This window comes from Bos indicus, chromosome 4 (genome assembly GCF_029378745.1).
Source record: "Bos indicus isolate NIAB-ARS_2022 breed Sahiwal x Tharparkar chromosome 4, NIAB-ARS_B.indTharparkar_mat_pri_1.0, whole genome shotgun sequence".
NCBI classification, from domain to species: domain Eukaryota; kingdom Metazoa; phylum Chordata; class Mammalia; order Artiodactyla; family Bovidae; genus Bos; species Bos indicus.
This window is the reverse complement of record NC_091763.1, coordinates 86,124,935-86,142,745: the sequence shown is the minus strand read 5'-3', so window position 1 is coordinate 86,142,745 and position 17,811 is coordinate 86,124,935. Positions and strand designations below refer to the sequence as shown.

Here is a 17,811-nt window from a genome sequence, read left to right as displayed (position 1 = left end):
GAGAACTGGTATGAGACATGATGCTATAGATCAGCTTTGAAGTGGAAGAGAGTGAGAGATCAAGAGTGAGAGTGAGAGTAGAGAGAGAAAGAGAGGAGAAAAAGAGGCAGGGCTGCACTGGGAGCTCACGATATGTCTGGCAACAGCACAGCAAAGATGAATGAGGGTTTCTTGTGGACAACACGGGGGCAACTGAGTATAGCAAGCCCAGTGTCATGCTGTATATTTTCCACGAGGATGCCTGGTGAAGCAATGACCTGCAAACAGGAGGACAGACAGTTGGAAGCCAAGGGGCTAAGGAAGGAATACAGCTGTAAGTGAAGTATTCCTCTGTCAAAGGAGCTATTATCAGAGGGCCCAGTAGGGGCGTCTTCAAGGAAGCCCACAAGAGCACCCTAGACAGAAAGAATTAGCATGCTATACCCAGAAAGTACATTCATGGATTAGGCTTATGCTCCTCAAGTAAGACTTTTGTTGCCCTTGCTGCTACTGCTAAGTCAACTTTAGTCGTGTCCGACTCTGTGCAACCCCATAGACAGAAGCCCACCAGGCTCCCCCGTCCCTGGGATTCTCCAGGCAAGAACGCTGGAATGGGTTGCCATTGCCTTCTCCAATGCATGAAAGTGAAAAGTGAAAGTGAAGTCACTCAGTCGTGTCCGACTCCTAGCAACCCCATGGACTGCAGCCCACCAGGCTCCTCCGTCATGGGATTTGCCAGGCAAAATTACTAACTACAAATAAAAATCAATTTTACCATGAAGAACAAAAAACTTTTCAAAACACAGACTCTTCTGTTAATGCATTGGATAAACCAATGGAGGAAGGTAATCTATCAATTTAGCAATTAAATTGCCTTGTTTTCAATCTTTTTCCATTAAAGATATCTCCCCCCTTCTGTGGACAGAATTTCTGATGGGAAGTCTCAGAGTCTACTAGAAAAGGCAAGTGTTCTCCATCTTCTGCTTATGTTGGCCAGCTATTCTAGTCTTCAGGTGTCTACATGAACACTAATTATTTTAACACTTCATTTTGCAGAGCCTTGAGTTGTGACTACTACTTGATTTGGCTGAGTGATGATGAATACATTATTTGATCTCCTCCAGACATAGCTTCTTTGATGCAAAATAAGATTGACAATGCAATTAAAGATGCAATGAAATTTTAAAAAATCAAAAGCTACAAAAACCATAGAGCCAGCATAAATACCTCATGGAAATGACACCCGCATGTCCCCTGCAAAAACTCTTTGTGTCGCCCCATGGTTATAGCAAATGTGTCAACGACTTCATAGCCATATTTTTTTGCATCTTCCAGGATAATCAAATTTTTTTTCCATAAATTCTGAACTTCATTCTGTATTGGAAAAGAGAAGAGTGAGAATTTTGATTAAAAGGACTGGTTTATGATTTAAAAACTCAAGTTAAAATCACATAAAAGTCATCTTTTTTACAGATTGATCTTATTGTAAGACAAAAAATGAATTTCTTTAAGATGTGTTCTAATTTTTTCAAAATATAAATATCAGTGCATATATAAAACAGCAATACATTAATGTCTATAGTGGCACAGTTCAGAACTTTTTCTTCTATGAAAAGTGGTTAGGTTTATTGTCCACAGAGATCCACTGAAGTATGTAAAATTCTCAATTTAAAAACCAAGACTTGAAAATCACAAATTCTATCTCCATTTATTGGAATTTTTCACTTGAATATTAATTAGTATCTATTTTGCATTCAGCTCTGTGCTGAGGGACAGGTATACAAGGGTAAGTAAACCATAGTGCGTATTCTTAAGACAGGGCATTCAAACAGGAGAAACAAATTTGTAAATATTTACTGAGTCCTTTATTGGAGGGAAATATACCAGACTCTGGGCTTCCATGATGGCTCAGTGGTAAAGAATCCGCCTATAATGTGGGAGACGCCAGAGACGTGGGTTCAATCCCTGTGTCAGGAAGATCCCCTAGAGAAGGGCATGGCAACCCTCTCCAGGATTCTTGCTTAGAGAATCCCATGGACAAAGGAGTCTGGCGGCCTAGAGTCCAAAGGGTCACAAAGCACCTGAGCTCCTGCACACAAATCAGACTCTGGCTTGGGAGAGAAAAGGGAATAGCTCTGCAGGGGCATGGCAGATTTCAAGAGGGCTTCCTGAGCTGAGTGAGGTTTGCTGTTGGGTGGGAGTAGGGAAACAGGGGGAGTGGGCTTCTGGGAGCCCCAGAAGTGAGTAGTGTCTCCATCTGTTGCTTCTGTAAGTCGTATTCCTCCCTCCCTCCCCAACCGTGCTCAAGGCATTGATGGAGATCAGCAGAGGTTCTAGTTTAGGTCCACTGTTGAGAAGAGGGACTACTCATTAAGTATAATGGCTCCAGGATTCCTCATTGGCTTGACCAAGGCTTTCTCAACCTGTAGTCTGAGACTCTTGATACCTAATCCACCCTTCTTCCCCTCCCTTCGTATCAGACACATTACAGCCAAACATGGTTCCCAGTACATAGTGGACACTCAAGATATATTTGGTGTAAGACCGAGTGATATGCATTGGGTGGTGTGGTCTGAAACTCTTCCCACCTACTCCTGCCCCTCCCTTTTATTCTTCTCAGACATTCTTTCCAATAAATCCTCTTATCTGGTTGATCCTGTCCTGGTGTCTGTCTCTTTGAGAACCCACACTGCCACGGGGAGGGAATTGTATTCCTTCTCCCTTTTCTAAAGATCAAAAAATTTTTTTTTATTTTCAAGGTAAAAAAGCAAATAATTATTTGCATTTGTTAATCCAACTGCAAGATAAAAAAAGCAGTACAAAGGTATCTAATTTTCTGTCTTTTCTGTGCTTGCACACCTATTTTGGTGACATACAAAGAAGAGTGTTTCTCACCAAATGAAGGTAGTGAATAGAGAAGGATCATAAAGGAAAAATCTGGAGGAAAAGGAACAGATGGGAAACAGTCTGTGTCGTCACCTGAAAAATACTGCTCAAGGTGCTCAATAATGTTTATAAAGTTTTTTCTTGTCTGGTTACAAGTACCCTCTCAGCTTTAAGGTGCCCAGTAATAAAAAGAAGAAACTTTGCAATAAGTGGTTTCTAGAGAAAGGTCAGTTCTCTGAGAAAGAGACTCTGAGCCAGAAACCGGCAGGCAGGGGGCCAGCAGGAGGTCCCCCCGTCCTTGGGATCAACACCTCCAAGAGAGTGAGGGAAGACAAACTGGGCAGAGAGAGAAGTTGAGCTGCAATATTGTTGCAACACAGGCTTCTGCTGATCCCACCAGAAGTTCTAGAGCTGGGAAGAAGGCCCTTCTGAGATGGTCCAAATTTAGAAAAGGGGGCTGAGCCTTGATTGAGGCTCTGCCCAAAAGGAAGAGAGGCTTTCTGAAAGTCTCCTGTGTGCTGAGATTTGTGGTTTGCATTTGGGGACCAGAATGAGCAATGCAGACCTCCCTCCCCTATCCCGACCTTGCTCCCACTGAGATTAGACCAGAAGGGGAGACAGACCACCAAGCCCGGGATCTGTTGAGGGACACAGACAAGGGTACCAGATAGTTACAGGAGCTCATGGCAGGAAGAGCCAATTGAGTCCAGGGTCTTCTCAGTTCAGAAGTCGTCAATTAGGTTTTCTCAGAGGAACCTGCACTTAAACTAACACTGGAAGAGTGACCGAAAGTTTCCCAGGTGAGAAGGTGGTGGAGAGTGGGCTCCAAGAAGAGGGAACGGCAGCTTTAAAGATCTGGGGGTGACTGAGAGCAAGGCGTGCTTGAGGAGCCAAAACAGTGGTGGAGTGAGTGCGTGTGTGTGCGTGCACATGTGTGTGTGTGTACATGTGAGTACACATGGATGCATATACACTGGATGCAAGGACTAAGTCTACCTAGGAAGGTGGAAGCCACATCTTGAATGGCCACGATGAGGATGATGAATGCCAAGGTCGGATGACGAGTTCAGGTTTCTTTTCCGCCTCCACTTACTACCATAACTTCCTCTTTTGTTTGATCATTTCCCTTCCTCTTCTTCCTTCCTTTCATCTTCACCAAGCCTGCAAAACTGATGAGCACCACTGAAGCCCTGATGGCAGGCACAACGGTTCATGGTATCTGGCACATGGTAAGTGCCAAAGGTCTGTTTGCTGAGATGAGTTCATTCTAAATCTACCTGGAGGCATCACAGTTCCTCCAGTTCCCGTTGAGAGGCCGCAATCAAGGAAGCAAAATGGAGCTACCAAAGTCCTCAAGAAGGAGCTGCAAACATGACCTGCAGACCTCAAATAACATTAAAGGAGATTCAATTCATAACCCATAGAAGAAATGATCAAAAGACCCCTCTTCTAATCCCCGAATCCCTTCAGCTACCCCAGATGCCAAATGTCTCAACTCACTTTACATGACCTTAACCTTGCCTGACTTCAAGAAGCTGAATTTGGTGGTTTTACTTTGGCCACTTTCTACTGTTTCTCATGCTTTTGCACCACAGATCTGGTGGCCAGGAAAGTAACGTTTCAAGAAAGGAGAGGGGGATCCTGTGATGTGTGCTGGAGAAAGCTAGGAGCACTCATAATTGACACAAAAATAAATCTCACTTGGTTGACACATTCAGTGGACAGCTTCCTGTCTCCCCAGTTCCCAGTGCTTCCTGAGCTCCCCCTGAGCAACTGCACACAATCCGGGCTGCCTGTGAGCTCTCCTTGCTGAGCAAGAGCAGCTGTTTGTCTTACCTACAGATGGTGTCTTTCTTTTATGAGACTTGTATTTAGTGTTGAGACTACCGATTTACTGTCTTCTATGAGAACTGATCAGAGGCCTCGACTCCTTTCATTTATAAACATCCAACCTGAGGCAAAATGAATGATACTACTTCAAAGACGAATTCTGAAAGCAATCAGTCAGAAATCCTCTTCCCCAAAGCCACTCTTTTCCAAATTACTCATTGATACTGACAATTTCGTATATGATTTTAGCAGGAGCCTTTACAGTGTTTGAAACGTGAATGAGGTAAGAGGATACTTACAAAATAAGCCCTCTCATCTAACCCTCAGGTTTTTATTTTTTCAAACTCTGGTCCAACTTTCTTCTTTATGAATTCAAAGCATTATTTATGGGCTGGTGTCCCCTTATGTTTCCCTTATGGGAAACAATGGAAACAGTGAGAGACTTTATTTTGCGGGGAACCAGAATCACTGCAGATGGTGACTGCAGCCATGAAATTAAAAGACATTTGCTCCTTGGAAGAAAAGTTATGACCAACCTAGACAGCATATTAAAAAGCAGAGACATTACTTTGCCAACAAAGGTCCATCTAGTCAAAGCCATGGTTTTTCCAGTAAGTCATGTATGGATGTGAGAGTTGGACTACGAAGAAAGCTGAGCGCCAAAGAATTGATGCTTTTGAACTGTGGTGTTGGAGAAGACTCTTGAGAGTCCCTTGGACTGCAAGGAGATCCAACCAGTCCATCCTAAAGGAGATCAGTCCTGGGTGTTCTTTGGAAGGACTGATGCTGAAGCTGAAACTCCAATACTTTGGCCACCTGAAGTGAAGAACCAACTCATTTGAAAAGACCCTGATGCTGGGAAAGATTGAGGGCAGGAGGAGAAGGGGACGAAAGAGGATGAGATGGTTGGATGGTATCACTGATGTGACGGACATGAGTTTGAGTAGGCTCCAAGGAGTTGGTGATGGATAGGGAGGCCTGGCACGCTGCAGTCCATGGGATTGCAAAGAGTCGGACACGACTGAGTGACTGAACTGAACTGTCCCCTTATTTCTAGGAATCATTATAACTGATTTGAAATCATACTCCTTAAGTGTACCATCTGCTTTGAATTTTATGAAGGTTGTTGAATATTATACAGTGCCTTTTGGGTTCTTTTTCAGACACCAGCAAGGACCCTTACAGGAACCATGAAATTCACACAGCCTGGAAAATATGGATTTACCTGTGTTAAGAAGTGCACTCCATCCACTGGCAAATGAAATCCAATTCCCAACGTTTTGATGATCACAAGGATATTGAGTAAGTCTTCCCTGTTAAATAAGCAGATCTCAAGTCATAAACTCTGATGACATTTCTAGATGTCTGTATTTACACAAGCAAGTGGAGAGGAATTCCTTTAGAATGTGATCATTGCCATATAGGACTAAACTCTCATTTTATAGATTTGCTGTACATTAGTGCTTTTGTGTGTGTGTGTGTGTGTGTGTGGATAGTTTTATGTGTCAGTGGGCATGTTTTGATCTGTAGCAAATGGAGATTTGGATGCTAAAGAGCCATGTTGTGATTGGATACAAAAGTATTTTTGAAACATTTTAAACTGGACTTGAACTGCTGGATTCTAAATTACAAGTTGTCCTTTATATAAAATCTTGATAAAATTCACTCACATCAAGAGTAAATTTTTTTTTTTTTTTTTACTTAGACAACAAATGATAATTATTGTTGCAGGAATTTACCTTTTTAAAACCTTGTGAATAATTTGCAGGTGATTGGAATTAAGCCACTGAACACCACCAACAACCAATACAGTCTGGCTGGTATTCTCCAGGGGACCTGATCTGAAATCCAGAAAGAAAAACAACATGTGTTGCTTTGAAACACATGGTAAACATTTTAACAGCACCGCCTCACATTTCATTGAACCCTAGCTGGCATCCTGATCACAAGACCTCCTTATCATTTCTACCTCGTTTTCAGCCATATTATTAATACTTGGTATTTAAACTTTTCAGCACATCTGATACACAGCAAACAATCATAACTGCTAGTAAAATATCACTACATTGTGGTATGGTTTCATTCAAAACTGTTCCATTGTACCTTTGCAAGAGATGTTCAAGGGCTTTTTCAAATGTTGGTCTCAATGAAGGGCTCATCCAAAACCGGGGATAGTAGGAATAACTGATCAAGGTCTTCCCTCCATTGACATTGTGGTAGAATTTAGTGCCATGCACTTTCTGCCATTCCTCCAGGGTTTCATTTAATCTTTCAATCAGATAGTACATTATCCCTCTGTTGGTTGAGTCTCCAATGAAAAGAATCTACAAGTTAAAAAAAATTTTGCTTTCAAATCTGATGTGTACAAGACATAGAAGACTATAAAATAAGTAACCTGATGAAAACAGAGACATACATCCAATTGAAAGACAGCACTTTAAACTGTAAGAAATGACATTAATTCTTCTCTCCCAAACCTGTTCATTTTCCTTTTCCATATTCCTAGTAATGACATCATCTACTGACCCACTAACTCACGTTTAAAGCTCTTTGCTTTCTTTGTGCTATCTTTAATTTTTCTATCCCTCTTAGGCACTTCACTTTCTCATCTAATCAGCTTAACGTGTTATTGACTTAAATAGTCATAAGGTATTCTAGTGGAAAAGGTCAGTTTTCATTCCAATCCCAAAGAAAGGAAATGCCAAAGAATGCTCAAACTACCACATAATTGCACTCATCTCACACGCTAGTAAAGTAATGCTCAAAATTCTCCAAGCCAGGCTTCAGCAATATGTGAAACATGAACTTCCAGATGTTCAAGCTGGTTTTAGAAAAGGCAGAGGAACCAGAGATCAAATCACCAACATCTGCTGGATCATCGAAAGAGCAAGAGAGTTCCAGAAAAACATCAATTTCTGCTTTATTGACTATGCCAAAGCCTTTGACTATGTGGATCACAATAAACTGTGAAACATTCTTCAAGAGATGGGAATACCAGACCACCTGACCTGCCTCTTGAGAAACCTATATGCATGTCAGGAAGCAACAGTTAGAACTGGACATGGAACAACAGACTGGTTCCAAATAGGAAAAGGAGTATGTCAAGGCTGTATATTGTCACCCTGCTTATTTAACTTCTATGCAGACTACATCATGAGAAACGCTGGGCTGGAAGAAGCACAAGCTGGAATCAAGACTGCTGGGAGAAATATCAACAACGTCAGATATGCAGATGACATCACCCTTATGGCAGAAAGTGAAGAGGAACTAAAAAACCTCTTGATGAAAGTGAAAGAGGAGAGTGAAAAACTTGGTTTAAAGCTCAACATTCAGAAAACGAAGATCATGGCATCTGGTCCCATCACTTCATGGCAAATAGATGGGGAAACAGTGGAAACAGTGTCAGACTTTATTTTTTGGGGCTCCAAAATCACTGCAGATGGTGACTGCAGCCATGAAATTAAAAGACGCTTACTCCTTGGAAGGAAAGTTATGACCAACCTAGAGAGCATATTCAAAAGCAGAGACATTACTTTGCCAACAAAGGTCCATCTGGTCAAGGCTATGGTTTTTCCAGTGGTCATGTATGGATGTGAGAGTTGGACTGTGAAGAAAGCTGAGCACCGAAGAATTGATGCTTTTGAACTGTGGTGTTGGAGAAGACTCTTGAGAGTCCCTTGGACTGCAAGGAGATTCAACCAGTCCATTCTGAAGATCAGCCCTGGAATTTCTTTGGAAGGAATGATGCTAAAGCTGAAACTCCAGTACTTTAGCCACCTCATGCGAAGAGTTGACTCATTGGAAAAGACTCTGATGATGGGAGGGATTGAGGGCAGGAGGAGAGGGGAACGACAGAGGATGAGATGGCTGGATGGCATCACCGACTTGATGGACGTGAGTTTGAGTGAACTCCAGGAGTTGGTGATGGACAGGGAGGCCTGGCGTGCTGCAATTCATGGGGTCGCAAAGAGTCGGACATGACTGAGTGACTGAACTGAACTGATTCTAGTGTTGTAAGTGTACTTAGAGATGTTCCAATCTCTTTATTTTGTAGATGTTAGCTAGCTCAATAGAAGTCACGCTACTACTTGAGAAACAAGCCACAGAACTAGAATTTGATTTTCTGAAAAGCAGTCTATGTTCCAGGGTGCATGTCCCAGGGCCATTTGCCATGGAAGCCTCTCATCTATCACCTCCTGTAAATTCCATAAGCACAGTCTTGCTTGAGGCTCCCATGGCCTCAAAGGTGTGGTGTTGTTAACACTTGCTTAATAGATCTTCTTGTATCATGTGTGTGAGCCGCCCAGTCATGTAACACTCTGCCATGCCTTGGACTGTAGCCTGCCAGGCTCCTCTGTCCATGGAATTGTCCAGGCAAGAATACTGGAGTGGGTTGCTGTTTCCTTCTCCAGGGAATCCTCCTGACCCAGGGATCAAACCCAGGTCTCCTGCAGTGCCGGCAGATTCTTGACCATCTGAACCACCAGGAAAGCCCTCTTGCACCATGGCTGCCCTCTAATTCATTCTCCACACAGTAATACTGTGATAAATTTCCAAATGTCTCCTCTCCCTTTCATGCTCAAAAATCTTATCAGCTCTCCATGTTCTGCAGAGTCAGGTTTTAACTCTGAGGTTCAGTTAACATTTACTGAATTTTTATTGCATATCAGCTTTTGCTTGGTGGAGATTTCACACTGAGTACTCATTTTAATCTCCATAATCATGAGATGTGAGTCATTATCTTGTTTCACAGATGAGGTATTTGAGGCTCAGGGAGATTGAGGTTATAAATCTAGTAAATGGGGAACACAGGACTCAAATCCAAGTCCTTGATCTCCAAGGGCAGGGTCAATGGCCCCATCCTCTCAACACTTTCCTTCAAGTAAGCAGGTCAGATTTCTACTTTTTCACTGAACATGATTTGCAATCAACAACATCTGTTTTTCCTTGTGCTAATCCATCTGCCTAGAAAGCCCTGCCCTCTGCAAAATAGTCTGTGTAAATGCTATACAACCTCCAGACTTAACACGGACGTCTCTCCTAGAGGGTCTTGTCCAACGCCCCAGTCAGAATGACCTTTCTGTCCTCTGTGACTTCATTATAATTTTCAGTTCCATTACTGATTTTATCAAAGACTACATGAAATTACAGCTATTTGTGACTCTATCTTTTTTCTTATATCATATCAATAAGTATTTAAGGTCAGAGTCAAGGTTAATTTCTAAATTCTGATTTCCCCCATAGTATTATGCATGCATTTAAAAAATATTTATTGACCTGAAAGTCAAAGGGACTTTTATTAGAGACAATTCCTTTTAATGTCTCTGGATAAGGTTTAATGCCTTCTTCAGTTCTTTACTCTTTCTGTTGAGATTTCCCTTTGCATTGTGTGCTGCATGCTAAGCTGCTTCAGTCATGCCCAACTCTTTGTGACCCTGTGGACCATAGCCCGCCAGGCTCCTCTGTCCATGGGATTCTTCAGGCAAGAATACTAGAGTGGGTTGCCATGCCCCCCTCTAGAGGATCTTCCTGACCCAAGGATTGAACCCACATCTTTTATGTCTCCTGAATTGACAGGCAGGTTCTTTACCACCAGCGCCACCTGGGAAGCCCCCCTTTGCAATAGCCATGCACATATTTTCTTCTAATTTTAAAGTGGCCACTGCCATCACTTGTCAGGCACTACTGCATTCATCCATCCATAATGAATTTAGTGAGACTCTACAAAGGTTTATTCTTTCATGGTATATTCAAGTAGCAGTGTGAAGAAATCCAGAAGGCATTCTCTTTCAGAAATTCCCTTCCAATCACTATTACAATAAGCATCGCCAAGCTCAACAAAGTGACCTAAGATGTCAAGGCCCCAGTCACTGATCCTCTAGGTCAAGTTCCATCTGGAGTGTCAACATCCCAGTATAAGAAAAATACTCTGTGAAATCACTTGAAATTCTCCTTACTGGATTTGACCTATAACTATGTGTTTGTTTTTCCGGTCCAGAATTCTGGTTTTAAAAAGGAACTCTGAATAATCAGAACAGCTCTTCATTTCAGAGACTAGTAAAGACCCAGCTTTATTTGTGTTGTTAATAGTTTGCTAAGGCTGTCATAACAAAGCAACACAGACTGGGTAGCTTAAATAACCGACATTTATTTTCTCATGATTCTTGCCCAGTAGTCCAAGATCAAAGTATTTGCATGGTAGGTTTCTTCTGAGAACATCTCTGCTTGACTTGTAGATGGTCATCTTCTCTGTGTCCACATACGGTCTTGTGTGTATGTCTATGTCTTAATCTCCTCTGCTTATAAGGATACTAGTCACATTGGATTAGGGCCTAGCATAATGACCTTATTTTTTCCTTGTGCACGCGTGTTCAGTCTCTCAGTCATGTTTGACTCTTTGTGACTCCATGGACTATAGCCCCAGAGGCTCCTCGGTCCACTGGATTCTCCAGGCAAGAATACTGGAGTGGGTTGTCATTTCTTCCTCCAGGGGATCTTCCTAACCCAGGGATCAAACCAGGTATTTGCATTGCAGGCAGATTCTTTAACATTGAGCCACCAGGCAAGCCCCCATTTTTCCTTAATTACCCTTTTGGAGGCCCTGTCTCCAAATACAGTCACATTCTGAAGTACTGAGAGCTAGGACTTCAAAATATGAATCTGGTTGGGTAGAAACACAATTCAGCTCTTAATACCAGTAAGGGACCTTGGCAATCGAGGCGAGCTAAATTTCCACTACAGATTTTTCTTACAGATTCTTTCCGTTTCAGTATCAAAATGCAGTGCCTCCTAGCATTATCTCTGGGCAGCCAGTAAGATCGCTGCGTGTCTGTGTTGTGGGCTACAGAAGCTGAAGAAAATCCAAGTAGCTGCCTATTCCTAAGATAAAACATATTTTCTAAATGTCCAGTCTTTTCTGTGGGGTTGTAGGAAGATGCAGACCACCAATGCCTGACAGAGGCAAAGAATCTGCTTTTCAGAATTCTTAGGTACTGTTATTTATTAACCAGATGATCTTAGACAAAGTATGTGACCTCTTTGTGGGTTCATTTCCTTATGTGTAAATTGGGGAAAATAATGGCAACACCATAAAAGACTTTAATGAGCTTTTAAATACTTATTTCTGGCACCCAGCGCACAGCAAGTAAGGGCCAGCATGAAGGCAGAGGAAAGGCAAGAAGTGTTTTGGAATGCTTCTTGAGTGCCCTGCAATGCACCGCTTGGTTGCTGTTCAGTTGCTGAGTCCAACTCTTTGCAACCCCATGGACTGCAGCATGCCAGGCTTCCCCATCCTTCACTATCTCCCAGAATTGGCTCAAACTCATGTCCTTTGAGTCGGTGCACTGCTAGGCACTTTATTTTATTTTTATATGACACCAATTTAATGCCATCAATTTGCTTTGTTTTAATAGGAAACAGTTTGTACGATTTTTTTCTTATAAGCATTCTGTAACTATCTTTGATTTCTCATTGATCCAAGATTTAGGAGAGGGAGCTTTAGTTTCTAAGTGGCTGCATTTCTGTATTGTTTTGTGTTACTGGCTGTTAATTGTTGGTTTTATGTAATATGTACTCTGGGATCAGTTGACATGTGAGATCTTAGTTCCCCGACTAGGGATCGAACCTGTGCTTCCTGTAGTGGAAGTACAGAGTCTTAAGCATGGGACTGCCAAGGAAGTTCCTAGGCACTTTAAATTCATTAGGTACTTCAAAGAAAAAGTCAGTGAAGATAGGAAGTGTCTAAATCACAGCATCCTCTCTCTTGTCCTACTAACCCTGTTACAGACTCTCAACAGGGCTTGTAGGTTGCTGGTGAAGCACGTTCTGAATCAAGCAGACTGACAGCCTCTGAAAAGTCCCTCATGTATCCACTGCTCATCAGTAACTAACAAGCTCCGGGAAGAAGGAAGGGCATCTGCAAAATACCACCACCATCTGCAAAACAAATTCTCCTAAACTGCAAACAGCGAGATAGCATTTTTTGAATCTAGTAGACACAGCTCTGATATAGAAGACTATGTTCTAGAGAATTACTCTATCCCAATGCCTTCCTATTCATGAAAGATAGAAATGATAAATTATAACTAAGATGTAAATGCACTTGTGAATTTAAGATTGCTGGTTCTGTAGAGGAAGCCATTTTTGGAAGAGGTTAATTGGTATTCTTAACTAAAAGATTTCTAACTTCAAAATATCAGCTTTTAAAATACACACAACTAGAAAATAATACCAGGGATAAGCGTGGTTCTTTTCAGCCACATGATTCGTATTTGGTCTTTATTTAGATCATTCCACTTGGTGAATTTTTAAAAGGAAATGAGCAGGTTATTTGTTTTCAACTTCCATTGTAAAGGGTCTAAATTACTATAACATATACGTATAACTAGCCACACAATTTGTAAAAAATTCTTCTTTCCTGTGAAAATTACTACCTTGTACTAGTAGGCACAGGTGTTGGCTGGCAGATGCAATCAAAGAAGAAAAAGTATAATTAACCAATACGCAATTATAAAAATAATCAGTTAGCAATAAAATATTAAAATAACTGTTTTTTCCCCCTATCAATTTTTTTTTAAGCTCCAATGATATTAAGCACCACGGGAAAGTTTTTTATTTCTTTGTTTTAACTGTTGAATTTCAAGTGTCCAGAATAGTGCCTAGAGTAAAAATTAGTCTTTATTTTTTAACGGAAGATTGGAGACTTTGATGTTCTGTATATAAATTGGCAGTTTTCTACTTCTAAGAAATACTTGAGAATGCCCATGAAAACATATTTTAAAAGCAAAATAAGTTGGAAGCAACATAACATATATCTATCAGGTTGATTATATTAAGGTATAATCATATACTTTAACTTGCTTACTCTTTTAACAATGATACTGAAATAAGGGTATATTCTGATGTGGAACATTTTAATTTACTTTTATAAAAATCTGATTATAATCAGAATATACATATTATTGAATTTTTGGAAAAGTAAAGCATATGAATGCATAGAAAAAGGATCAATCCAAGAAGAAGATATAACAATTATAAATATATATGCACCCAACACGGGAGCACCACAGTACATAAGACAAATGCTAACAAGTATGAAAGGAGAAATTAACAATAACACAATAATAGTGGGAGACTTTAATACCTCACTTACACCTATGGATAGATCAACTAAACAGAAAATTAACAAGGAAACACAAACTTTAAACGATACAATAGACCAGTTAGACCTAATTGATATCTATAGGACATTTCATCCCAAAACAATGAATTTCACCTTTTTCTCAAGCGCACATGGAACCTTCTCCAGGATAGATCACATCCTGGGCCATAAAGCTAGCCTTGGTAAGTTCAAAAAAATAGAAATCATTCCAAGCATTTTTTCTGACCACAATGCAGTAAGATTAGATCTCAATTACAAGAGAAAAACTATTAAAAATTCCAACATATGGAGGCTGAACAACACACTGCTGAATAACCAACAAATCACAGAAGAAATCAAAAAAGAAATCAAAATTTGCATAGAAACGAATGAAAATGAAAACACAACAACCCAAAACCTGTGGGACACGGTAAAAGCAGTCCTAAGCGGAAAGTTCATAGCAATACAGGCACACCTCAAGAAACAAGAAAAAAGTCAAATAAATAACCTAACTGTACACCTAAAGCAACTAGAAAAGGAAGAAATGAAGAACCCCAGGGTTAGTAGAAGGAAAGAAATCTTAAAAATTAGAGCAGAAATAAATGCAAAAGAAACAAAAGAGACCATAGCAAAAATCAACAAAGCCAAAAGCTGGTTCTTTGAAAGGATAAATAAAATTGACAAACCATTAGCCAGACTCATCAAGAAACAAAGGGAGAAAAATCAAATCAACAAAATTAGAAACGAAAATGGAGAGATCACAACAGACAACACAGAAATACAAAGGATCATAAGAGACTGCTATCAACAATTATATGCCAATAAAATGGACAACGTGGAAGAAATGGACAAATTCTTAGAAAAGTACAACTTTCCAAAACCGGACCAGGAAGAAATAGAAAATCTTAACAGACCCATCACAAGCATGGAAATTGAAACTGTAATCAAAAATCTTCCAGCAAACAAAAGCCCCGGTCCAGACGGCTTCACAGCTGAATTCTACCAAAAATTTAGAGAAGAGCTAACACCTATCCTGCTCAAACTCTTCCAGAAAATTGCAGAGGAAGGTAAACTTCCAAACTCATTCTATGAGGCCACCATCACCCTAATACCAAAACCTGACAAAGATGCCACAAAAAAAGAAAACTACAGGCCAATATCACTGATGAACATAGATGCAAAAATCCTTAACAAAATTCTAGCAATCAGAATCCAACAACACATTAAAAAGATCATACACCATGATCAAGTGGGCTTTATCCCAGGGATGCAAGGATTCTTCAATATCCGCAAATCAATCAATGTAATACACCACATTAACAAATTGAAAAATAAAAACCATATGATTATCTCAATAGACGCAGAGAAAGCCTTTGACAAAATTCAACATCCATTTATGATAAGAACTCTCCAGAAAGCAGGAATAGAAGGAACATACCTCAACATAATAAAAGCTATGTATGACAAACCCACAGCAAACATTATCCTCAATGGTGAAAAATTGAAAGCATTTCCTCTAAAGTCAGGAACAAGACAGGGTGCCCACTTTCACCATTACTATTCAACATAGTTTTGGAAGTTTTGGCCACAGCAATCAGAGCAGAAAAAGAAATAAAAGGAATCCAAATTGGAAAAGAAGAAGTAAAACTCTCACTATTTGCAGATGACATGATCCTCTACATAGAAAACCCGAAAGATTCCACCAGAAAATTACTAGAAATAATCAATGACTATAGTAAAGTTGCAGGATATAAAATCAACACACAGAAATCCCTTGCATTCCTATACACTAATAATGAGAAAAGACCCTGGTTATTTTGAAGTGAATGACAATTTATTCTTTTTACTAAAAATATGCATTTTCTAAGTGAACATATATTGGCTTTTTATGTGAATTAAAAAAATCAGTCAGCAATAGCGGCAGCAATTAGATTAAATCCTTGTGTTTAAAAGCATTTTGAAAACTCATGCAAAAATAATCAGCTTAACTAACTTTACTTCTATAGAACAATGGACTAAGAGGGAAAGATTATGCGTTGGCTCAATAAAGCCCATCACAAGAATAACGTTAATAATATTTTGGATTCCAGTGGCAGCTTTATTCCAAAGATTGAATGGCATTTTCCTATGCAGCGTCTCTCTTCTGGTCCTGGGGTGCAATGCAGGGAGTCTACCTCCATCAGTGTGGGCTCTGGAGAGGAGCAGAAACATCTGTGTCTCACTGTGGCATGAGAGGCTGGATCTCAGCTCGTCATCAGGAAACAAAGATGTGTTTAGAAGAGTTTTGCATCTGTTTCTATTCCCTAAACTTGACATGCAGGGTGTCACTGAAAAGTATAAGGTCTGGTGTTTTTCCTACTATTTTTCATACCGCCATGGACTATAAGACTTAGAAGCACACCTCGTTCTTAGGCTTTATTAAAGCTTGCACTTGATTTAAAAGTCTTCTTAAAAACCATGCAATGGTTTAATTATCTTTATTTTCTTTTCTAATTTCTCAACATGATATACTCTCTGCATTAGGTGACATAGGCTAAGTGCTATTAACAAATAGAGCCTTGCAATGTATAGTGGCCTAAACACTATCGACGTTTACTTCTTCAGGAAAACGGTCCAGGTGGTTCGAGGCAGGGGTATGTGTGGGGGCAGGGAGGTCCTTCAGGGTCCCAGGATGAGTAGACCTGGCCTTCCTCAGCTACAGTTTCTGAGAACTCACTGGGTGTTGACATCCAGCCGGGGGAGGAGTAAAGAGCTGCCAGGTTTCCTACGGGCCCACCCTGAGGGATGGGCCTGTCACTGCTGCCCACATACCATTGGTTAAAACCCAACCATATGGTCACACACCTGACTGCAAGGAAGACTGAGAAATGTAGTCATGCTTTGTGCCAGGAAGCGAAAGAAATGAGTATGATGAATGCCTAGCTAGTCTTTACCATATTCTCTCACATGCTAAGTGTGGGAAAAAAGAAAAACCACTAAATTCAGATTTTCCACCTGTGATTTAGCAAAAGTATGAAGTATATGGAGGGCTTCCTTTGTAGCTCAGTCAGTAAAGGACCTGCCTGCAATGCAGGAGACCCGGTTTCAATCCCTGGGTCAGGAAGATCCCCTGGAGGAGGAAATGGCAACCTACTCCAGTATTTTCACCTGGGAAATTCCATGGACAGAGGAGCCTGGAGGGCTACAGTCCATGGGGTCACAAAACAGACACAACTAAGTGACTAAGCGACAACATGAAGTATATGAAAGGCTAAACTTATCATCCATACGATGCATAGAAGGACGTCTGCTCTTAGAGAAATTGGTTCTCTGGGACAAATACAAACAAGAACAATCATTTATCAGTGAAAATGCAATAAACACTTTCAGAATTTTTGATTAAAATATAAAATAAAACAATTTTCATCCCATTTTGTTTCATCATGGATAAAGGAAACTAATGATGATGACACCCAAATATGTAAATATTTTACTCCATTGCCTCCTTTCTCCACACTCACCAATAGTAACAAGGCATAGTTAGCAAAGCAAGTTATAAAGAAACGAAGAGGGGCAATGGGGGCTCACTGTGATAACTCAATAGGTAGCTTGTCGGTCTCAGATTTTTCTGATCTGTTGGAGCTGGCAAAGAAGTGGGTATATGTAGAATCAATAGATAGGGAGATAAATCCTTGATTTAAAATAATTTTCCATCTTCCTTTCCTCTTGCATAGGTTCTACAATATTCACATAAATGGGGATATTTCTTCAGAGCCAACAAAGTGCGTGTAGATGCCAGCACAGATCTCAGCCGGTTAATAGGAACCCACTGGAACCTTCCAAGAGGGGAAATTATATAGGAGCTCCTTGTCCATTAATCCTGACAACACCTACTTACTGAGGAGCTCTCATCATGGTAAATAACGGAAATGAAAGTGAAGTGAGGCGTAGTCTTATTCATTACATCTAATCCAGGGCCAAGCATAGCCTATACATTT

General features: G+C 40.5%; 1 protein-coding gene across 7 annotated transcripts in view; it reads right to left on the bottom strand.

Moving 5' to 3' along the window:
- The window catches only part of CPED1 (cadherin like and PC-esterase domain containing 1), a 328,209-nt gene that overhangs the window by 16,194 nt on the left and 294,204 nt on the right, over nucleotides 1-17,811 (bottom strand). For 6 of the 7 annotated variants that reach the window (XM_070788065.1, XM_070788061.1, XM_070788062.1 and 3 more), the window contains 4 exons: nucleotides 6,799-7,019; nucleotides 6,435-6,536; nucleotides 5,921-6,008; nucleotides 1,207-1,353 (listed from right to left, as the gene is read on the bottom strand). In XM_070788065.1, coding sequence (XP_070644166.1) covers nucleotides 1,207-1,353; nucleotides 5,921-6,008; nucleotides 6,435-6,536; nucleotides 6,799-7,019 — 558 coding nt within the window. Of the gene's footprint in view, nucleotides 1-1,206; nucleotides 1,354-4,701; nucleotides 4,818-5,920; nucleotides 6,009-6,434; nucleotides 6,537-6,798; nucleotides 7,020-17,811 lie in introns of those variants that run through there. The other variant, XR_011566295.1, reaches the window with a different exon arrangement.